This window comes from Lytechinus variegatus, chromosome 4, assembly GCF_018143015.1.
Source record: "Lytechinus variegatus isolate NC3 chromosome 4, Lvar_3.0, whole genome shotgun sequence".
NCBI classification, from domain to species: Eukaryota; Metazoa; Echinodermata; class Echinoidea; order Temnopleuroida; family Toxopneustidae; genus Lytechinus; species Lytechinus variegatus.
This window is the reverse complement of record NC_054743.1, coordinates 20,804,419-20,827,660: the sequence shown is the minus strand read 5'-3', so window position 1 is coordinate 20,827,660 and position 23,242 is coordinate 20,804,419. Positions and strand designations below refer to the sequence as shown.

The 23,242-nt window shown below is 34.3% G+C and overlaps 2 protein-coding genes across 3 annotated transcripts in view; both read left to right on the top strand.

Moving 5' to 3' along the window:
* LOC121412883 overlaps positions 1 to 15,881 on the top strand; it is a 16,716-nt gene extending 835 nt beyond the window's left edge. The window contains exons 2-8 of the mRNA XM_041605646.1: positions 1 to 6; positions 3,031 to 3,256; positions 4,167 to 4,259; positions 10,729 to 10,899; positions 12,314 to 12,553; positions 13,042 to 13,173; positions 15,526 to 15,881. The exon at positions 1 to 6 is cut by the window's left edge and continues 129 nt beyond it. Coding sequence (XP_041461580.1) covers positions 1 to 6; positions 3,031 to 3,256; positions 4,167 to 4,259; positions 10,729 to 10,899; positions 12,314 to 12,553; positions 13,042 to 13,173; positions 15,526 to 15,881 — 1,224 coding nt within the window. The remainder of the gene's footprint in view (positions 7 to 3,030; positions 3,257 to 4,166; positions 4,260 to 10,728; positions 10,900 to 12,313; positions 12,554 to 13,041; positions 13,174 to 15,525) is intronic.
* Positions 15,882 to 21,428: 5,547 nt separating this feature from the next.
* LOC121413595 (zinc finger MYM-type protein 3-like) overlaps positions 21,429 to 23,242 on the top strand; it is a 33,577-nt gene continuing 31,763 nt past the window's right edge. For both annotated transcript variants that reach the window (XM_041606469.1, XM_041606468.1), the window contains exon 1: positions 21,429 to 21,585. The gene's annotated coding sequence lies outside the window, so the exon portion shown is untranslated. The remainder of the gene's footprint in view (positions 21,586 to 23,242) is intronic.

Genomic DNA, 23,242 nt, shown 5'->3' with positions numbered 1-23,242 from the left:
TTACTAGTAAGTATGCCATGTATACTATCGACTTTTAACATAAAGGAACCCATTAAGGCAAATGCATTGTAATGAAAATGGGAAAGACATACATGTACCTGCCTACCATTTTGGCAGAATTATACTGATTTTTGTCTCACCTGCATAGCAGAGTGAGACTATAGGCGCTGCTTTTCCGATGGCGGCGGCAGCGTCAACACCAAATCTTTACTGAAGGTTAGGTTTTTGAAATGAGAGCATAACTTAGAAAGCATATGGTCCTAGTTGATGAAACTTTGACATAAGATTAATCAAGTATTACATGACCAAGGTCAAATGTCATTTAGGGTCAAAGAACTTAGACCATATTGAGGGAATCAACTTCAAAATATTAACCTAAGGTTAAGTTTTTGAAATGTCATTATAACTTTAAAAAGTATATGGACCTAGTTCATGAAACTTGGCCATAAAGCAGCGTGATCATGCCAAAAATTTGCATGCAAGTTGTCTTGGACATAATCTCCAAAATTATATAGTAATTAAATTCAAGCAAATTGCTATTAAGTGATTATACTTTATGCATGAGTAGTATGCGAAATCATACTTTTCCCTCTAACTTTGTAAATATGGCCCCAAATGTTATGATTTTTGTCTCACCTGCGAAGCAGAGCGAGACTATAGGCGCCGCTTTTCCGACGGCGGTGGTGACGGCGGCGGCGGCGTCAACATCAAATCTTAACCTGAGGTTAAGTTTTTGAAATGACGTCATAACTTAGAAAGTATATTGACCTAGTTAAAAAAAATTGGCCATAAGGTTAATCAAGTATTACTGAACATCCTATTAGAGTTTCATGTCACATGACCAAGGTCAAAAGTCATTTAGGGTCAATGAACTTAGACCATGTTGGGGGAATCAACATCAAAATCTTAACCTGAGGTTAAGTTTTTGAAATGTCATCATAACTTAGAAAATATATAGACCCAGTTCATTAAACTGGGACATAAGGTCAATCATGTATCACCAAACATCCTGCATGAGTTTCATGTCACATGACCAAGGTCAAAGGTCATTTAGGGTCAATGAACTTTGGCCGATTTCTGGGTATCTGTTGAATTACAATCAAAACTTTAAAAGTTTTTGGATCTGATTCATGAAACTTAGACATAATAGTAATTAAGTATCACTGAACATCCTGTGCAAGTTTCAGGTCACATGATCAAGGTCAAAGGTCATTTAGGGTCAATGAACTTTGGCCGAATTGGGGGTATTTGTTGAATTACCATCATAACTTTGAAAGTATGTTGGTCTAGTTCATAAATCTTGGACATAAGAGTAATCAAGTATCACTGAACATCCTGTGCACATTTTAGGTCACATGACCAAGGTCAAAGGTCAATGAACTTTGGCTAAATGGGGTATCTGTTGAATTACCATCATAACTTTGCAAGTTTATTGATCTGACTTTTGAAATTTGGACATAAGAGTAATCAAGTATCACTGAATATCCTGTGCAAGTTTCAGGTCACATGATCAAGGTCAAAGTTCATGTGAGGTCAATGAATTTTGGCCACATTAGGGGTATTTGTTGAATTACCATCCTTTCTCTGTAAGTGTATTGGTCTAGTTCATAAAACGTGGAAATGAGAGTAACCAAGTATCACTGAACATCTTGTGCGAGCTATAGTAGTTTTCAAAGTCAGCAATGCTGCTATGTTGAATCATGTGATGCAGGTGAGACGGCCAGAGGCGTTCCACTTGTTAGTAATAGTATAAAAACTCTCTGTGGTGTTTTAACAAGTGCACATGAAAAAATTGCAATATCAGATCAATTTCTAATGTATTATATTGTTTTTTTCTTAATTTTTGTTTATTTCTTTATTTTTTGGACCTTTTGTTTTTCATTGTTTTTTTTTTCTATGAAATTTGTTGACTACTCTTCTTAGATCATAAACAGCATGAAATAAATACATTTAAACCAGCATAACTAAAAAAGAATTATACATTTAGATTTTTTTGTACAAGAAATCATGTTTTTAAGCAATTTTTGGTCAACATGCACTTATATAATGTTGCATAATTTTTTTAATCGTGTACCTGGTTGACGCGAAACTGGTCTCAAAATAGAAAGACTTGTAAGTAAAAAGTCAGCAAGTGGCATGGACAAAATATTCCGGGCGGTGAAAATATTGCGTGAAACATTGACGGGGGCCTCCGATGCCCCCCTCCCCCTGGCCTGGATAGGGTTAAGATCAATGAACTTTGGCCATTTGGCGGTATTTGTTGAATTACCATCATAATTCTGAAATTGAATTGGTCTAGTTCATAAAACTTACACATAAGAGTAATCAAGTATCACTGTACATCCTGTGCGAGTTTCAGGTCACATAACCAAAGTCAAAAGTCATTTAAGGTCAAAGAACTTTGGGCCATGTTTCAGGTAATTATTGAATTGCTGTCATAACTTTCAAAGTTTATGGATATAATTTATGAAATGTGGACATAGGGGTAGTCAAGTATCACTGACAAGCCTTAGGTCACATGATCAAGGTCAAATGTCATTTAGGGTTAATGAATATAGTATTGTATCATTATATGAATGGTGTATTTTGTGAATAATTATTTTGTAGTAGTTTTCAAAGTCGCCACTGCTGCTATATTGAATTGCATATTGCAGGTGAGACTGCCAGAGGCACTCCACTTGTGTATACTTGCAATTATCTTGCCTACAAGTATTAATGAAGCCAAAGTTCATCGATAATCTTGAATTCTTTTAAAGAATGGAATGGGGTGGTAAGTGATGATATGTTTACTTTTAAATGTAAATACAATTTTAGTTTCATAAAACGATTAAACTGAAGAATATATTAGAAAATGCAGAACCAATATATAGGATTAGTGACAGTAGTGATAATATGGATGAAAATTAGTATGCATTAAAAGAGCTACAATGTGTCAAAAAAACTATTTTTTTATATTACCGTCAGAGAAAATGTTATATATAACCACTGCACCATTGAAAATTCTATGCGTTCTTTTTCATTCTTGTACAGTTCATCACGTGTGCTTTTGTGGTTGGATTTGCACTGCAAATCATACAAGATACCCAGACCCCAATTAAAGACGTCAATGGATCATCGATGTCTACTCCGAGCCTATCTGTGGTAGCAGATGAAGTGGTACGGCAAATATGGCATCAGATTCCCATGAATAGGGTGGCTGATGTCGTGAATGCGACTGCAGAGGGTCATGATGACAAATGGTGCTTCTGCAAGGAAGGTACTGATGATTACTCCACCTCATGACGGGTGATAACTAACCCTGAAAGAAAGAAAGAAAGAAAGAAAGAGAGGGAGGGAGAATCTAACCTATTAAAAATGTTTAAGGCTGTAGAAATTTCTCTCTTAAAACAATATCAAGAGAGATCTTTGCAAAACATACTGTATAAACCTGATTGTTACCCCTAGTTGTTAATAATTAATAATAGTAATGATAGCAAGTTTTTATATAACATTTTCCCCGTAATGGCTCAAAGCGCTTTACAGCATATATTGGAGTCATTTCAATCCCGCATAAAGAGTACACAATTGCCAATCTCTGGGGAGCATTCCTTGCATTATTCATCGCAGCCTCATAATGGCGCTGGCAATTTCAAACATAGTAACTTTCACACCCTACTTGGTACATATTCGGCATGTGGGTCAAGAGTGGCAAAATGTGGATTAACACCTTGCCAAAGGACACTAGACCGCGGTTGAATTTGAACACACGACCCTCTGTTTACAAGGCGATAGTCAGAACCACTACACAACGGCTCTTCCACTATAATGATAATTATAATGTCATATTTTACCCAGGGTAACCACTCCAGTTCTGAAATCTTCTCCCAGCAGGCCCTGCTGAACATGAGAGTGTTAAGTGGAGCGTTGTTGTCCCATCTTTCTTAAAGTTGTTTAAAACTTAGGAGCAACTCCTTGACCAACTAATTCAAGAACTTTTTTTTGCTGCTTTACGTTCATTATGTTCATATAAGTACAGTGTGTAAAGAAAGTATGCTTTCACACCCATCCCCTCAAAAAATAATTTTTGCCTGGTAGGGAATTGGAAGAAAGTGACAACTGACTTTTTTCAAGGCTACGCCGAAGTTGTTTATTAACGTGTGTCCTTTTTTTTCATTTTGCTTTCACAGATATAGAAAATGCCAAAATGGTGGAATGTTCCAATGTTGATTGCGAAAATGGGAAATGGTTTCATGAAGACTGTGTGATGATTCCAAATACAGGTATACAACTAGAAATTTTTAAGTAAAAGTTTTTGTTTTTGTTAAGACTTGAATGGTGTACATTAGGTTTATAGCTTGGTATCATTAATGACATACATTTTGCACAGTGATTTTTTTCAGACAAGATATTGATATACACCTGCAGCTCCGCAACACTTTTTATTCTATCGCATGCATTATTTTGTCAATATCAACCGACATTCTATCGCATGCATTATTTTGTCAATATCAACCGACATTCTATCGCATGCATTATTTTGTCAATATCAACCGACATTCTATCGCATGCATTATTTTGTCAATATCAACCGACATTCTATCGCATGCATTATTTTGTCAATATCAACCGACATTCTATCGCATGCATTATTTTGTCAATATCAACCGACATTCTATCGCATGCATTATTTTGTCAATATCAACCGACATTCTATCGCATGCATTATTTTGTCAATATCAACCGACATTCTATCGCATGCATTATTATGTCAATATCAACCGATATTCTATCGCATGCATTATTTTGTCAATATCAACCGACATTCTATTGCACGCATTATTTTGTCAATATCAACCGACATTCTATCGCATGCATTATTTTGTCAATATCAACCGACATTCTATCGCATGCATTATTTTGTCAATATCAACCGACATTCTATCGCATGCATTATTTTGTCAATATCAACCGACATTCTATCGCATGCATTATTTTGTCAATATCAACCGACATTCTATCGCATGCATTATTTTGTCAATATCAACCGACATTCCCTTTAAACTGTCTCTCTTACCCCTCAAGCAAAAACATTTATGCATATTTATCCAAATAACAGCTTATGTGAAATGAAACAAAATATATGATATATCGTATAAGTAAACATTATAATTGTAATATAACTTCATTATACATTTACCCAAACTGCTACTATGGCTTTTAACTAACCCTATAGGAACATTGGTATAATGACTGAAATGAAGCTCATTTGTTTTCGTTTTATTGTCTCACCTGCATAGGAGAGCGAGACTCTCGGCGCCGCTTTTCCGACGGCGGTGGCATAAATATCAAGTCTTAACCGAAGGTTAAGTTTTTGAAATGACAGCATAACTTAGAAAGTACATGGATCTAGTTTATGAAACTTGGACGAAAGGTCAATTGAGTATTACTGAAGATTTTGCCTGAGTTTCAGGTCACATGACTAAGGTCAAAGGTCATTTTGGGTCAGTGAACTTAGACCATATTGGGGGAATCAACATGAAAAATCTTAACCTAAGGTTAAGTTTTTGAAATTTCGATGCACATTTCGATGGTTCATGATTTTGGCCATAAGGGTAATCAAGTATTGCTGAACATCCTGTGGGAGTTTTAGGTCACATGACCAAGGTCAAAGGTCATTTACTGTCAATGAACTTTGACCATGTTGGGGGTATTTGTTGAATTGCAATCATAACTTTGAATGTTTATGGATCTGATTCATAAAATTTGGACATAAGAGTAATCAAGTATCACTAAACATACCTTGCGAGATTTAAGGTCACATGAAAAAAATCAATAGTCATTTAAGGTCAAAGAACCTCGACCATGTTGGGGGTATTTGTTGAATTACCATCATAACTCTGAAATTGTATTTTGGACAGTTCATAAAACTTGCACATAAGAGTAATCAAGTATCACTGTACATTGAAACAGTTGAAACTTATATTGTAAAACCTGACGGTGATATAAACTTCCCGCATGATAATTACGAGAATTGTAAATTTATGATTAATGACCAGTTATTTTTTGACACCTTATTGACTTTAATAAGGGGTGAGACGATTTCATATTCTGTGAATAAAAAGAAAAGAATGCATAATTTAGAAAATGATTTAGAAAAGGAAATTGTAGCCTTAGAAATTGGTATGTTGAATGGACATGATACAAATAAATATATTGAGATGTTGGAAAACAAGAAAGTTCAGTTATATTTGATAAGAAAAGAAAAGATAGAGGGTCTAAAGATGAGATCAAAAGTTAAATGGATGGAATTCGGTGAAAAACCTTCAAAATACTTCTTAAATTTAGAAAAAAAGAATGCAGTAAACAAACAAATAAATAGACTGATTGATAACGAAAATAAAACTATTTGTCTTCAGGAAAATCTTCAATCCGAGATTTTACGTTTTTATTCAGAATTGTATCGAAAGAACGAGGTCATTGATATTGATTTGAACACCTCTTTAGATTATGCTGATATACCCAAGTTAACAGACTGTTTATCTCAATCTTTGGAAGGCGAGCTTACTATAGAGGAGATATATCAATCATTGTCAAATATGAAGAATTGTAAATCTCCCGGAATAGATGGGTATACAGTCGAGTTTTTCAAACATTTCTGGATAGATATAAACTTTTTCTTGCTTAGATACTTAAATTTTGCCTTTAAGTCAGGAAACATGTCACAAATTCAGAAACTTGGTATGATATCTCTTATTCCCAAAAATAAAAAAGATAGACTTTATCTTCGAAATTGGAGACCAATATCTTTATTGAATGTTACATACAAAATAGCTTCGGCATGTATCGCAAATAGACTCAAAAAGGTGCTTCCTCTTTTAATACATGAGAACCAAAAAGGTTTCATGGAAGGCCGGTTTATTGGTGAAAATATTCGACTGCTTTATGATTTGCTTTTATATACAGATGTGAACGATATCCCAGGTTTATTGCTTTTAATCGATTTCGAAAAGGCTTTTGATTCCATTTCTCACAGCTTCATTATAAAAGTTTTAAAATACTTTAATTTTGGCCCATCATTTATACATTGGTTTAATGTCTTCTATGAAAATATTCAATCTTGTATTGTGGTAAATGGTCACCTCACTCAGAGATTTAGAATCGAAAGAGGTTGTCGCCAGGGGGACCCATTATCTCCCTATATTTTCCTCTTGTGTGCAGAGATTCTTGGAATTTTATTTAGAAATACAAGGTGTATTAATGGAATAAGGATATCTGGACAAAATTTGAAATTGATTCAGTATGCGGATGATACTTTACTCACGTTAAACGGTACTGCTTCGGAATTGAATATCGCATTAAAAATTTTAGATGAATACGCTGCAATATCTGGATTAAAAATAAATATTCATAAGACACGAGCAATTTGGATAGGGCTAAACAAAAACACAAGAGATAAAATACTTATTGATCGTAATTTAACATGGGTATTTGATGAATTCTTTAGATATCTAGGTGTTGATTTTTGTACGGATTTGCAGAAGATGGTACAGTATAATTACAACGAAAAAATTATAGAAATAAAGAGTCAAATGACTTCATGGTTAAAAAGATATCTAACTGTTTTAGGAAGAGTAACTGTGGTCAAATCCTTGTTGGTTTCTAAGCTTAATTACCTCATTATGTCTCTTCCGAATCCAAGTGACGAAGTTTTAAAAGATTTAAATTCATTATTTTACCAATTCATATGGGAGGAAAAACCGGACAAAGTTTGTAGGATTCAAATGTCCCAAACATACATAAGCGGCGGGGTTAAAATGATAGACATATATTCACACTGTCAATCATTAAAGATTTCTTGGATAAGGAGAATTTTAAATGGATCAATTGATAATTTCATTCTATGCTTTCTTATGTCATCCTTGCCAAGACAACAAGATGTTCTTTTGTATATGACGTATATGGGTAGTCACTACTTTCGAGAATTATCAAAAGAGACCTATAACACTTTCTGGAGTGAAATGTTTTTTGCTTATAGTAATTTTTTAACTATCTATTATAATAGTCATGTCAATGTATCTTCACATCCTCTATGGAATAATAAAATCAGAATAGGCAATTTTCCAATATATATGAAGAAATGGAATGAAAGGGGTATTCGTTTCATTAATGATATTTTGGATGAAGGAGGGCATTTTTTATCTTTCAAAGATTTTCAGGATCTTTATGATGTCAAATCAAATTTCCTTTTTTATCATTCACTATGTGTTGCTATCAAGGAAACCTACAAAAGATCTACATTCAATAGAATCCCCCAACCATGAATTCCAGATGTGCTAGCATTTATTACTAAATTTAAAAAAGGATGCTCGCATATTTATTCCATTTTATTGAAACGACGAAAAACAGAAAATAAAAGCTTTCTTAAATGGAAGTGCATATTTGATCTGAACGATAAAAGGTAGGAATCTTATTGCTCATTGGGTTTTCAATGTACCATTGATGTAACATTGCGTTGGTTTCAATATAAGGTTGTGCAACGTATATTATTTACAAATGATTTGCTTTTCAAATTGAAATTAGTTTCAGTAAATAAATGCACTTTCTGTCGAAAAGAAATTGAAACGGTTTTGCATCTATACTCGGAGTGCAGGCATGTTAATCACATTTGGAAAGAGTTAGAGGACTGGATTAGGACCAAAACCAATGAGACTCTATACTTTTCAGATGAAAATAAAATATTCGGATTTATTGGAAAAAACAATTGTGCACTCAATTGTATTTTTATTATAGTAAGAAAGACTGTGTATGATTGTAAAATAAACAAAACAATTCCTCTTTTCAGTATCATCAAATCCTCAATAATCAATTATTACCAAAATGAAAAATACATTGCCCAACTTAATTTCAACCAACACAGATTTGACAAAAGATGGTTTCGATTGAAAAATCTCTTTATTTTTTGACTTACACATGTAAAATTATTTTGTCAGTTCATTGTTTATATCAGTGATTGTATTATTCATTGTACTCTGTATATATTGATTTTCATTGCCAATAAAATCCCTGTGGAGGGAAAAAAGATTGAAAAAAAAAAGTATCACTGTACATCCTGTGCGAGTTTCAGGTCACATGACCAAAGTCAAATGTCATTTAAGGTCAAAGAACTTTCCATGTTGGAGGTCATTATTAAATTGCTGTCAAGTGTCATAACTTTCAGAGTTTATGGATGTTGTTTATAAAATGTGGACATAGGGGTAGCCAAGTATCACTGACAAGTCTTAGGTCACATGATCAAGGTCAACTGTCATTTAGGGTAAATGAATGTAGTATTGTATCATTATATGTGTATTATCATGAATTGTTCTATTTATCATTTTGTTGTCTCACCTGCGAAGCAAAGTGAGACTATAGGCGCCGCTTTTCTGACGGCGGCGGCGGCGTCAACATCAAATCTTAACCTGAGGTTAAGTTTTTGAAATGACATCATAACTTAGAAAGTATATGGACCTAGTTAATAAAACTTGGCCATAAGGTTAATCAAGTATTACTGAACATCCTATTAGAGTTTCATGTCACATGACCAAGGTCAAAGGTCATTTAGGGTCAATGAACTTAGACCATGTTGGAGGAATCAACATCGAAATCTTAACCTGAGGTTAAGTTTTTGAAATGTCATCATAACTTAGAAAATATATGGACCTAGTTCATGAAACTTGGACATAAGGTTAATCAAGTATCACTGAACATCCTGCATGAGTTTCACGTCACATGACCAAGGTCAAAGGTCATTTAGGGTCAATGAACTTTGGACGAATTGGGGATATCTGTTGAATTCCCATCATAACTTTGAAAGTTTATGGATCTGATTCATGAAACTTGGACATAATAGTAATCAAGCATCACTGAACATTTTGTGCAAGTTTCAGGTCACATGATCAAGGTCAAAGGTCATTTAGGGTCAATGAACCTCGACCATGTTGGGGGTATTTGTTGAATTACCATCATAATTCTGAAATTGTATTTTGGACAGTTCATGAAACTTGGACATAAGAGTAATCAAGTATCACTGTACATCCTGTGCGAGTTTCAGGTCTCATGATTAAGGTCAAAGGTCATTTAGGGTCAATGAACTTTGGCCGAATCGGGGGTATCTGTTGAATTACCATCATAACTTTGAAAGTTTATTGGTCTAGTTCGTTAAACTTGGACATTAGAGTAATCAAGTATCACTGAACATCCTGTGCATGTTTCAGGTCACATGTCCAAGGTCAAAGGTCAATGAACTTTAGCCGAATTGGGTGTATCTGTTGAATTACCATCATAACTTTGAAAGTTTATGGATCTGATTCATGAAACTTGTACATAAGAGTAATCAAGTATCACTGAACATCCTGTTCGAGTTTCAGGTCACATGATCAAGGTCAAAGGTCATGTAAGGTCAATGAACTTTGGCCATGTTGGGGTTTTTTGTTGAATAACCATCATATCTCTGTAAGTTTATTGGTCAAGTTCATAAAAAGAGGACATAAGAGTAACCATGTATCACTGAACATCTTGTGCGAGTTAGAGTAGTATGCAAAGTCAGCACTGCTGCTATATTGAACCGCGTGATGCAGGTGAGACGGCCAGAGGCATTCCACTTGTTTCAGACTTGAGTTCTGGAATGTGTAATAATAACCCATGCAATAGTTGTAACATAAAATGTAAAGGAATGCTGTTTTTCTTTATTGATCTATTTTGTACTGTCAGATGACACTGGGTGGTACTGCACCCCTGCATGCGAGGATTCGGATAATGGACAGTACTGCATCTGCAGGAAGAAAGGGGAATCCCTCACGTGGCAATGTGGAAATAAACATTGCGAACGTGGTCAAAGATTTCATCATCGATGTGTGAGAACAACATCGCGTGTTACACAAGGTATTTTTTTCTTTGAAAAATATTTCTAAGCTCTTGACCCATATGAAACCATTCATTGAACAAAATTTTCCAATGTTGTTATCACTACAATATGTACAAATGCATAATTCATGAAAAATGCAAATACATATGTAACTAAGTGTTTGTTAGGCCTACAGCAAAATCATAAATTAGCCTTACAAACGGATATACTGAAGCTTTTTGAAGCTTTCATTCTGATGAGTGCATGTCCATCTTTTAAAGGGGAATGAAACCTTTGGAACAAGTAGGCTTGTGTCGAAACAGAAAAATCAAAGAATAAGCCCAAAGAAAGTTTTAGAAAAATCTGACAAATAATTCGAAAGTTATGAGCATTTGAATATTGCTTTCATTAATGCTACTGAGATCCTCCCATTGGCAATACGACAAGGATGTGTGATGTCTTACGTGAACAACTTTCCCTTTGATGGACAATGAAATACCCCCAAAATGTCTCTTTTTGCTTTTTCTTATGGTGATACAAACTCTTTATCCATGATGTATTCTTTAAAGGTCTGTATTACATGCCCTCCTATAGAAAGAATATATGCTCTACCGATAGATGTGAAAAAGAGACAGTTTAAGTGAAGTATATACTAAAGTAATGGGGAGAGTTGTTCACAAGTGACATCACACATCTTTGTTGCATTGCCAATGTGAGGATCTCCATAGCATTAGTGATCAAATATTCAAATGCTCATAACTTTAATTATTTATCCGATTTTTCTCAAACTTTGATCTGTTTTTTTTATTTTTCTGTTCTCACACAAGCTCTTTTGTTCCAAAGATTTCATTCTCCTTTAAGGCTAAATACATATGTTCACACCCTCCAAGTATACTATCTGCTGTCACCATTGATTGCCATCGATCATTGATGACCATCGATCATTGATTGCCATCGATCATTGATGAAGCAGTCACAAATCGTTCTACCTGAGTATTTGCCAACTAGAATCATACCTATATTTTATAAATTTTTATGAATATTTATTTTAAACTTTCCATTTAAAGGTAAAAGAAAGTAGTTGCAGCAAACAATTATTTCGTGACAGTTTTTAAAATCATAGTTAATGGTCACAATATTACCATTGATCTACAAGTGGTACATTTATGTAAGCTTATCTTTGTGAAATCATGATATCTTAGCTGATAACTGATAATTCTGATGATCATCAACACAGAAAAGCATATGTAGGATAGAGTATAAGTTTTCCTTGGAAAAATACCCAATATTTTACATGAAATTCTTTGCTTTTTCTCATTTCTCAGCAATTACACATTTTCTTCCAGAGCCTATTGCCACATATTTTTTAAATTCATATATACAAACACTTTGGTTGTAATTTATTGGATTTTATTTGATCTTTACCACAACTAGCATTTATCTTTAATACAGGAAAGTGGTACTGTTCTGAGGAATGTTCCAAAGTGGCAGGAAAAAATAAAATAGAAGGTGATGAACTCCTGGACTACATCAAAAGGTGCACTTGGCAGTGTCTGTACAGCGAGAGCATTCGAGATGCAGAGAGGGAGGCCGACGGCGTGGCACTTATGCGCCACTGGAGAATATCCATGCCTGAATTCTACCGCCTTGGGCATGACAAGCATTTTTCTGTTGGCCACCGCTTGCTATCTGGTAAGAAACTCATGCACAGTTGTTACATTGTTTATTATTGCAGTGCTGTCAATCCGAAAATAGATTTGTATGAATAAAAAAAAATCCAAACTAGCACAATTTGATCATAATCGAATAAAAATATATGATAAAGTTACCTACATGCATTTGTAAAGTTTTCTGAATATTCCCCCCAAAATAGTCTGGTGTGCAAGTGTGTATATTACAGTTTTAACCTCATTTATTCTCTGAAAGGGCACCTCGTGTTAAGGTCCACTTTAAAAAAAAAATAAAAATTAGAACCCCTCCCTAAAAATTCATAGTTATTGGCCTGGTATTTGAATTTAATTTTTTCTTCTCGTATTCCATTATACAGGTGTAGCCGGATGTTTCCCCCCCCTCGCATTGGGAAGGAGATTGTTCACAATCAAATACCCCCCTGCAAAAATCCTTGCTTACCCGTCTGGTATTTGAATTTCAGTTTTTTATTCTCTTATTCTGTTATACAGGTGTAGCCGGATGTTTTCCTCCTCGCATTGGGAAGGAGATTGTTCACAATCGAACAATAAATCTTTATGGAGGTTTAGGGCGGAACCTTGCTCTTGACTTCTTCATGGAGCAACTTCACCACAGAGCAAAGGGTTAGTCTTAACTTTTTAAGTGCAAGAATGAATAGGCTAAGACCCCGCTACATCTTCAATCATCCTATTAAAGGGGAATCCAACCCAAATAAAAACTTGTTTTTATAAGGAAAAGAAAAATCAGACAAGTTGATAGGTGAAAGTTTGAACAATATTGGACAAACAACAAGAAAGTTATGAATTTTTAAAAGTTGTAAATATTGGTAATCACTATACCATGGAGACTTCAAATTGGCCGCATATGTGATGTCATAGTGATGTAAGGCAAGGACTACTCTTCCATGTACTCCAATACATATTATGGCTAAACTGTCATTTTTCCCAAAAGTTTTATTTCAAATTATATTTTTCTTTCATGAGGACATACTACAATATACAACCTGGGTTATATTTAGATTACTGCCCCAGGGGAATGGGTACTTAGGAGAAAACCACAAATCCCTGATAATAAAGTACATGGCCTATGGGAAAGTTGTCATTGCCCCTTGTCATAATTTACTTACACAGTTGCCAATTTGAAATCTACATAGTATTAGTGATCTCAATTTTAAAGCAGCTATAACTTTCTCATTGCTTGTCCGATTTCTTTCAAACTTTCACCATTCTGTTTGATTTATTTTTCTCCTTCCCAGCATAACATTTTATGGCCAAGGCTGGATTCCCCTTTAAGAACTAAAAATGCTTCTCTCGTAGCATTGAGTGAGTTTACCCTAATTGAACTTGGACCGCACTTTAATGGAATTCATTTTGTAATCTCATTTATCAACTACACACTTTTTGTCTTGCATACAATAGTGTCTCTATCCAAAATAATTCCATTGATAGGTAGGACAACAAAACTTAGGAAGCTCTTAATTGGTTATTAAAATATGCATAAAAATAATCTTCAAATCCTAAAACATAATAAGAATTAATAATAAAAAGTTACAGAAATTCCATATAAGTTTTGAAAAAGTAGCAAAATAGATCATGTTTATGTGCCAAAAATACATAGAAAAATGGTACCTCGCTTAGTTGTACGTGGCATGGATGTGTGCACGATGCACATGATCATGTAATGTATAATTTCGTGTGTAAACATTTCACTGCACGTCAGCGAAAATCCATTAACTTCATCATGCAAGCCTATATCTAGGACTTGAGTGTGCATAGGGCGATGCCTGGCACAGGTCTGATATGGCCATACATCGAACATCATCAATTCAAGTTTAAAAATCAATCCATATTTTTGGACCCATTTAAACCCAAAATTCGTAAAATGTGAAAAAAATGTGGTGAAACTTTAAATGAGCTGTCTGATTCTTGAATCATTGATAGATTTGAGCTTATTAGGAGCAGATTACATTGGATTTCGAAGCTACATTTGGTATTAAAATCTAGCTAAAATCCAGCCTGTTACAATGCCGCCTTAAATATTGTAGTTTGTCTGGGATACAAGCACAGAGAGTGAAATGGAGTATTCTTCCGCTCTGCCATAGACTTTTACGTTAGCGATACGCAGCGATGTTGGCATGGAGTATTCTTCCAGCCAGCCACAGACTTTTTCATTAGCGATACGCCGCAATGTTGGCATCAACGCATTGAAAAGCGAACTGCATGCCTATACAAATTTTATGCACATCCTTGAGAGCGCGCTAGTGCGCTATGGCCTTGCCCACCCTTGAAATAGAGACAAAAAATATAAAAGTGTGAATTAGTTTCAATGATTTTTATTCACATTACATTTTGTATGAATATGGAATGAGGAAGATTGTTCATATGGTCATGAAATGAAATGCAAAAGAAGTAGTTGGTGACCTCATTTGTTCAGTCATTTCCATACTTACCAGGAAGTGCATGTATCTGTTCTCTGAAACTTTTGAAAGTATTAAAGGTCATAACTTAATTATTTTATGTCAAATTTTCATTAATCTTTCAGTGTGATGCCTCTCTCAGTATTCACTGATTATTCCAAAAAAACTTTTTCCTGGGATGGAGTTGGCTTTTAGGCATCTCCTGTCTATGTGTCAAGCGCATGGCTACATGGTAGATGGTTGGCCATTCCTGTCAATGAATTTCTGGTTTGAGTTGGATGGTCATCTAATTTTTTTTCCATGACGTTTGCTGCAGCGACAATTGCTTCACTGTAAATTCCACACACAAATGGAATGACCGATTTCAACCCTGGATTTAAAACTATACCCTATCCTAAACCTAACATAATACCCTAATGCAACCCTTTATATTTTTGACAAAACAAAGCCTGGATCAATTGTTGCAGGAGCAAATGTCGTGTCATCTTTCAGCCCCGTGCCCCTGCCCATGCCCGTCAAGTTCCATTCAAACAAATGAAAATCTTGTTTTTATTTCCAGGAATGATCAAACACAGACTTGGTGGATACACAGCAAGGTCTAGAGCTGCAGATGGGAAATTCGAGAGAACACGCAGAATGAGTCTGGACAGACTCCTTTCCCAGCAAATAAGTCAGATGCGACATGTTGATAGCGGTGCCTCATCGAAGTCTGTGAGGAATCCACGGTTCAAGCGATATAAAGTGGATGTGAAAAAGTTTGCGAGCAAGTTTGGGTACCTCTTCAAGGAAGTGAAGGGTCGAAGCATCACATGCCATAAGTATGAAGAGCTCAGCACCGATCAGGCAGTGGCAATGAAGGAGACACTTTGTGACTTGAACAAAAAAATTGACAAAGAGGAAATTTCTCAGACATAACATTCCCTCAGTTTCGCAATATAAGTAAGTGATGCCATGGAAACCTCTTGAACAGCACAAAACTAGTAACAGATTAATTAAAAAGATCAATGAAAGTTTGAGAAGATTTGGAGTTTTTGGACTTATGATGAGAATTTTGTAAGAAAACTAATTCTGATTTAACAACAACAAAAATAAGAAAGAGGCAATATTCTCAAACCTACCATTCTCTCAATTTTGCAATAAACGGAAATGAAACTCTTGAAACAAGTTGAAATGTACAATAGGAATCTATAAATGCAGACCTGCCAACCAGTACATTTTTGCAACCAAAATACAGCAGAACGTTGTTTTTTTTTTAAAAAATATTTTATTTTACAAAATCGTGATTTATTGAGAAAAATCATCTCTATATATCTCTATTTCATAAAACTTACACAAATATGGTTATTAGATCAATGTAATTCAGGTAACTTTTTTTTTTTCAGTCATTTTGTTAAAACCAGGGTGAGATATACACATGTTTAAAAAAAAATTTCATCTGCAAGAGCAGTGCACATTTTATCATTTTTAGTTCTTAATAGGATGATTGAAGATGTAGCGGGGTCTTAGCCTAGTCATTCTTGCATAGCGAGCAAGTGTACCACGCATTTTATTATGATTTCCTTTTTTTGGGGGAAAAATACATTTTTTAATCACAGAACGCAATTTTTCATCCCAGAGGTTGACAGGTCTGTAAATGATGAAACTGATCAATGAAAGTTTGAGAGAAAAAAGTGAGTGAAATGAAACTGAATCAGTCATCACAAGTAAAAAAGAAAATGTACATCGGTGTACCATTATTGTGATATAATAATTTTGTTCAAAATATATGATTATATCATTTTTTGATGTATCATCAATATCAATTATCAAACAATGCTATCAACAATTACTGGGCAATTCCATAAAATATGTACGTCCAACCCCCTATATGTGGGACCTTCAAGAGATTTTCTGTCTCTGATTTCTTGTTCCTTTGACAGTCTGTAATGTTCTCAAAGGACCCAGACTTGGTCAGTTTATGAAGTGAAGTAAAACTTGAGAAAAATGGGGGTCGGACGTACGAAAAGGTTTATTATTTTATGGAATTGCCCTACTTTATATTTTTCTGTAATGATTGCATGTAAATGTACTTGACAACCAGATTTGGTATTCAATTCAAACAACTTCACATTAAACCCTTGAAATCAGTTTAACCAGTTGAAAAAGAGATTGATCAATGGAAGTTTAATAAATATTGAACAAAAAACAGGACAGTTCTGAAGATCAGTGAAAGTTTTATCTAAAGTAAACAAATAAAGGTTTGAGCATTTGAATGTCAAAATCACTATTGCTTTTGAAATCCTTCTATTAGCAAATGTAAGCAAAATGTGTGAGGTTATACAAGTACATGAACAACTTTCCGATTATTTTACATATTTCATTTAAATTGCCTTTTTATCAAATCTATCGGTATATCTGATGTTTCTTTTCATGAGAGTACAATGTAAGGTTCCTAAGAATTTATCTAGACGAAGAGTTTGTTTTATCATAAGGATGGGCAAAAAAAGACTTTGTTTTGGTATTTGTGTATCCATCCATTGCAAGAGTTGTGTGTGACATGTATTGGTCTACATGAGGATCTCAAGAGCTTTTACATTTTCAACATTCAAATGCTTACACTTTTATTATGGTGTGCTGAATCCTAGCTAATGATTTCATTGATCTTCATTTTGATATTTTGTTTGTGTTTTCTTACCAGCTAATCATTTTCAAGGGATTTATTTTCCTTCAACGTGTTGAGGGCAATTTTGCCTTATACTGTATCAGTTAAACGCTGTTAGAAATCGAAGGTTGTTTACAATTTTGGGATATTTAACAGGGTTGTTTTGAAAGTATTTATTATTTTCGTACATAACTTGCTGTAAGACAGTTTTATATTATTTGCTAATGATATACATGTGGATGAGCCAAGCAATCGGACTGACGTGTCAAAACAAGACCCAAATTGTTTTATTTTTTTTAAGAGGTCATGACAATTCCTCAAACTGTTTGTTTATCTGCATTAAAGCCAAAGGTATTTTTATTTTTTAACTTTAATGAGATAGTATCATGCTTAGGAGAATATGATTGCCTATGTACCATAGACAAAAAGGTTGAATGATCAGTTATGCTGGATTACAACATTCTACCTCACAGAAGTGAACTCTGACTTGCATTTAAAATTAGAGGTGTTGTGCTTTTTTGTAATTCAATCAAAGCTCAATTTTTTTTTATAGAGATGTACTGTGGTACCCAAAAGGTTGTGATCATGAACCCAACCAGAAAAAGAATGTATATAAAATATTAAAGTTCTGTCATGTCTTAGATATTTAATTCTGAAGTCGGGTGATAAAATATTACATTAAAGTTTGTTTCATCGGGCTCGCCGAACATTGTAGTGTTGTCTACATTCAACATGCAGCATGAAAGAGTACATTTTTTAGAGGGATTCACTAACTTTGAGCACAACTGTAATTATAAAAATTCTGTACTTCATCAAGGATGATATGTCACCAGTTTACTGAGAAATGAAAATCAAAAGGTGTTTTATGTTTTGGAACATAATCTATAAAATTTTAAATTTGATAATTGTACTTCCAGATATGTTTGATTATTTTGAAATAACATTTTTAGGACAGGTCCTGTATGGTGAAAACAAAATTCCGGGGGGGGGGGCACTTCCATTGACAAATGGCTACCATGCATTTGTCAATGGTATCCATTGACAAGCACCCTAAACACATATTTTCCATATTCTGAAAATGCACCCTGTAACAAGTATTGGAAACAATACGATACTCTTAGCAAGTATTCCCTGTAATGAACCTCTAAACAAGTACAGCGATATTTTATTTTTATGTCACGGGTCCGTCAGTCGTCGGTTTTACCTTTACACCATTTTGGTTTAGTACGGCCCCACTTGACTTTCCACACCTCGCGCAAATCTGACTCTAAACACGTAGTGTTGGGGCAAAAAGGACATCCTTTACCTTTTTTATTTTGTTTTATCATCCCCGCATATTTGACCCTAAACATGTATATTTTTCCGAGTGAAATAGATATCCTTTTTTCAATATTTTTGTGTTTTTGACACCCTTATAACGTTAAGTATGTGACGGGCCCTATCTTGAAAAAGACATCTACATGTATTTCTTTACGTGTTTTTTTTGGTCGCGCATGGTATCCACTCGTCAATGTAAGTGCCCCATACTTCCTAAGATGGGGAGAAAAAAAATTCCTGTGAAAAAATGATATAAATGAAAGATATTTTTAAAAGAAACTATGAATTGCCAGGTGCTCTTTAAAGGATCGAGAAGAAACATAGTTTATGAAAAGAAATTAATTTTAATGTGAAAAGAGCTGCATATTTTTTTGTGAATAGATTTTCACCTTGATAACTTTGCATCAGATAGGCAACAAAAATAATAATTTTGCTTGTTTTTAAATGTCACTTTTCGGTACAAAACAGAAACATACCATGACTTATTTATAGATGCAAAATTTAATCCTTTTGTATGGAATAATCATATTCAAACTCCATCCAATATCATATTAAACTACATTCCTACCTAACATATTGGGAATTGGAAGTGCTTGACCATTTTCAAAGCCTTGTTTGAAGGAAGAAAAAAATGTTCATTTTCTTGAGAAAAGATTAAAACTGAACAAAACAGATCATGTCCGAATGTGTGTAATGTCATTATTTTGAGTAGTGTGATTTGTGTGTATATATATATATAGAGAGAGAGATCTGTTTTTGTGACTTCATTTGCATGAAATGCCAGTTCCAGATTCTCAGAATTTTCTCCTTCATCTGAAAAAATGTAACTGTAACAGTAAAAAATTACTTTACATAATTCCTAATTAAAGGGGAGGAGCCCCAGAAACTCTGAGAATGAATTATTTGAAATTTGCCTTTAAAGGGGAATCCAACCCAAATAAAAACTTGTTTTTATAAGGAAAAGAAAAATCAGACAAGTTGATAGGTGAAAGTTTGAGCAATATTGGACAACCAAAAAGAAAGATATGAATTTTTAAAAGTTGTAAATATTGGTAATCACTATACCCATGGAGATTTCAAATTGGCCGCATATGGGATGTCATAGTGATGTAAGGCAAGGACTACTCTTCCATGTACTCCAATACATATTATGGCTAAAATGTCATTTTTCCCAAAAGTTTTATTTCAAATTATATTTTTCTTTCATGAGGACATAAAACAATATACTACATGGGTTATATTTAGATTACTGCCCCAGGGGAATGGGTACTTAGGAGAAAACCACAAATCCCTGATAATAAAGTACATGGCCTATGGGAAAGTTGTCCTTGCCCCTTGTCATAATTTACTTACCAAGTTGCCAATTTGAAATCTACATATAGTATTAGTGATCTCAATTTTAAAGCAGCTATAACTTTCTTATTGCTTGTCCAATTTCTTTCAAACTTTCACCATTCTGTTTAATTTATTTTTCTCCTTCCCAACACAACATTTTATGGCCAAGGCTGGATTCCCCTTTAATGCATTCAAGTTGCACGGTCTTTTATTGTTTCTTATCAAGTGAAATGTGGAACATAACTATCAGTGGGTTTGTTTATGTTTGCACAAGTTGTTATAAATAGTAGTTTTGTATTCTGAATTTCTACATTTAGTAGTTAAAGTTAATGATGACTTACAAAGTAGAATAAGCAGGAAGAAGATAAAGAATCCTTGCATCTTACATATCCATCTTTCTTCTTTCATATGACACCTTACGCATAAAATGAGAATTACACATGGTCATGTAAAATGAAGACATCTTTAATTTCTATTCGCTGGATCATTTATAGAGAAGCATTTCATTTTCCAAACAATATATATATACACATATAAAGTGTGTAAAAAAAATTTAAATGGCTGCCAAATAGATGATTATGTCACCATGGGGGAAGAGAAAGCTTAAAGACAATAAACTCAAATAATGCCAAAAAGATGGAAAACTATTTATGTGTGAGTGAGGTATGAAAATTAGGCTGGGCAGGAATTAGCATTCCAATATTTCTTCAGTTTCTGAGATGGAGTCCTTTGGAACTTGCATATATAGTCAAGTTGTAAAATAAAATGCCATTTAAAAAAAAAATGTGTTTATTGTACTTGTAGTAAGCAGAAAAATTATTTCACCCCTGCTCCTGAAAGAAATGGAGAAAAATACTCAGCATTAAGTGCAATATTAAGTAATTTCCTCTTTTCTGATTTTTATTATTAATAATATTATTGTTTTTATTATTATTATTATTGTAATCACGATAACCTTGATATTTATGTATTTTATACCCTTATATTTTGTTACATAAATATAGGGCAGTTGCTCATATATGACGTCACAAATCAAGAACTTCAAATTCTAATAACTTTCTTAATTTTTCATAGATTTTCCTGAATCCTTCAACATACCAAACTTTTTTCAGTGTGAAAAATAAAAATGCAAAATGTTAACGCCCTCTACGTCCCTTGATTCCAATTAACAAAAGATTGTGCACGCAAAAATCCCGACGGCCCGATGTGTACATTTTCATGTTATGTCAACATTTTTTACTTTGAGACCTGATTATTTTAGATTTACCGATGTCAGTGAGAGAATGCATTCTATCATTTCGAAAAAGTGGATTTCTTACCAGTAATGTGAGTAGCTTAGACCTTCTAATGACGATTTAAAGTTATTAGACCACGTTTCGTAAAACAAAAAAAGAGTGCCCACACCGCAAAGTCGGCTGTGTCAGATCAGAGACAGACAGAGTAGAGTTAACGCAGAGAGCTCGGGCCCGGGGGGGGGGGGGGGGGGGCACTCAGTATATAATGCATAGTTGGGATGTGCCGCGTAGTGCACGTACGTGCAAAGCGCCAACTTAATGTGTTCCGCCATTTTGCTTGTTGGTTGCCGATAAAATGCGCATTTTCAGATTTTTTTACGCTCAGTCATTATCCATGACTGAAACATTGACCAATCAAAAAATAAGATTCTATAAGAAATATGAATATTCATATACGAAAGTATAAACGTAGATAATTCATTTTTATGTGAAATTTAAACACAATTCTTCAAAAGTGGGTTAGTTTTATGTCTGTAAAATGACCCTTAAAACCAAAGTTTTTTTTCGAAAAAATAAGGGTTTTCCCAAGTTGTCATGGTAACATGGTCGGAATTAAAAAAGCTTAGCAAACACTTTATTTCAGTGATCGAGGATGTATTTGTTTACGGTATACGTCTACATAAGTTATGACATTTTTTTCCAGACCATGGATGAACTTTCAAAAAGAGATATTTTAGGCAAGTTTTTATGATTTCCGGCAATTTTCTGACACAGGCATTTAGAAGACGTAATTTTTACAGAATTAGAAGAAGACATCATGGATTTTCCTAATTATCACGACGGATATGCAACTTACTTGTAAATAAATCAAACAAAGTCTATGATTCATTTTCGATAATTCAAAAAGAGACATTCAAGTCTCTGATTGAGAGCCGCAGATTGAACATTCGCACGGCGCAATGGTAACGTTTTCGCCGAATTCGTCGGGGCGAAAACACCAAGCGAGCCGTCCCACTCACCAGTCCCGAACGCTGCGCTGTATGTTTGATGATATATCTGGTGCCATTTCGTGCTTATAAATTTGTTTTTTCTACAATGCCACTATCTCATTAAAATTATTTGTCATGATAACATTTGAAATATTATCGTTTAATGGCCCAAAGGATCGACTGTAATAAAATACACTTTGAAATATTGTCAGAGAGTGATTAGTTAGGTGATGTTTATGGTCAGAATTTAGTCATGGCTTCGGGTGAACTTACGCGAACGCGGTCACTTGCTCACGGGGCGAGTCGGCCTGGCCCTTTGGTGGAAGGCCGTTAGGTGCAGTGCAGCAAGAGCAGAGTTGGGAGTTAAGTAAAAATACTTTGAAATAAGTAATCTGCAACTATTTTTTTGTCTTACTCTTATCCCTTTAGATTAATTAGATAAGAGATTAAAATTCTAAAAGTTTAAATCCAATTTTAGACAGTGGCATAACAAAGAGTGGTGCTTTATAATTATGGGGGGGGGGTCTTGCATGCCGGGTGCCCCCAATTCAGAAAAAAGAGGAAAAGGAAAGATCAATCATGCGAAATTGTTCAATTGGATTTTTGTAACAAAAACATCAAAATTATGCTCAATTGCTCATGTCGGTTGCAACTTACTAAATACTGATCGATACACCATATCGTATAACCCTTAATTTTTTTCGCTCGTTACGCCACTGATATAACAGCTAGTTTATGCCAACATTATTTGGTTGCGGG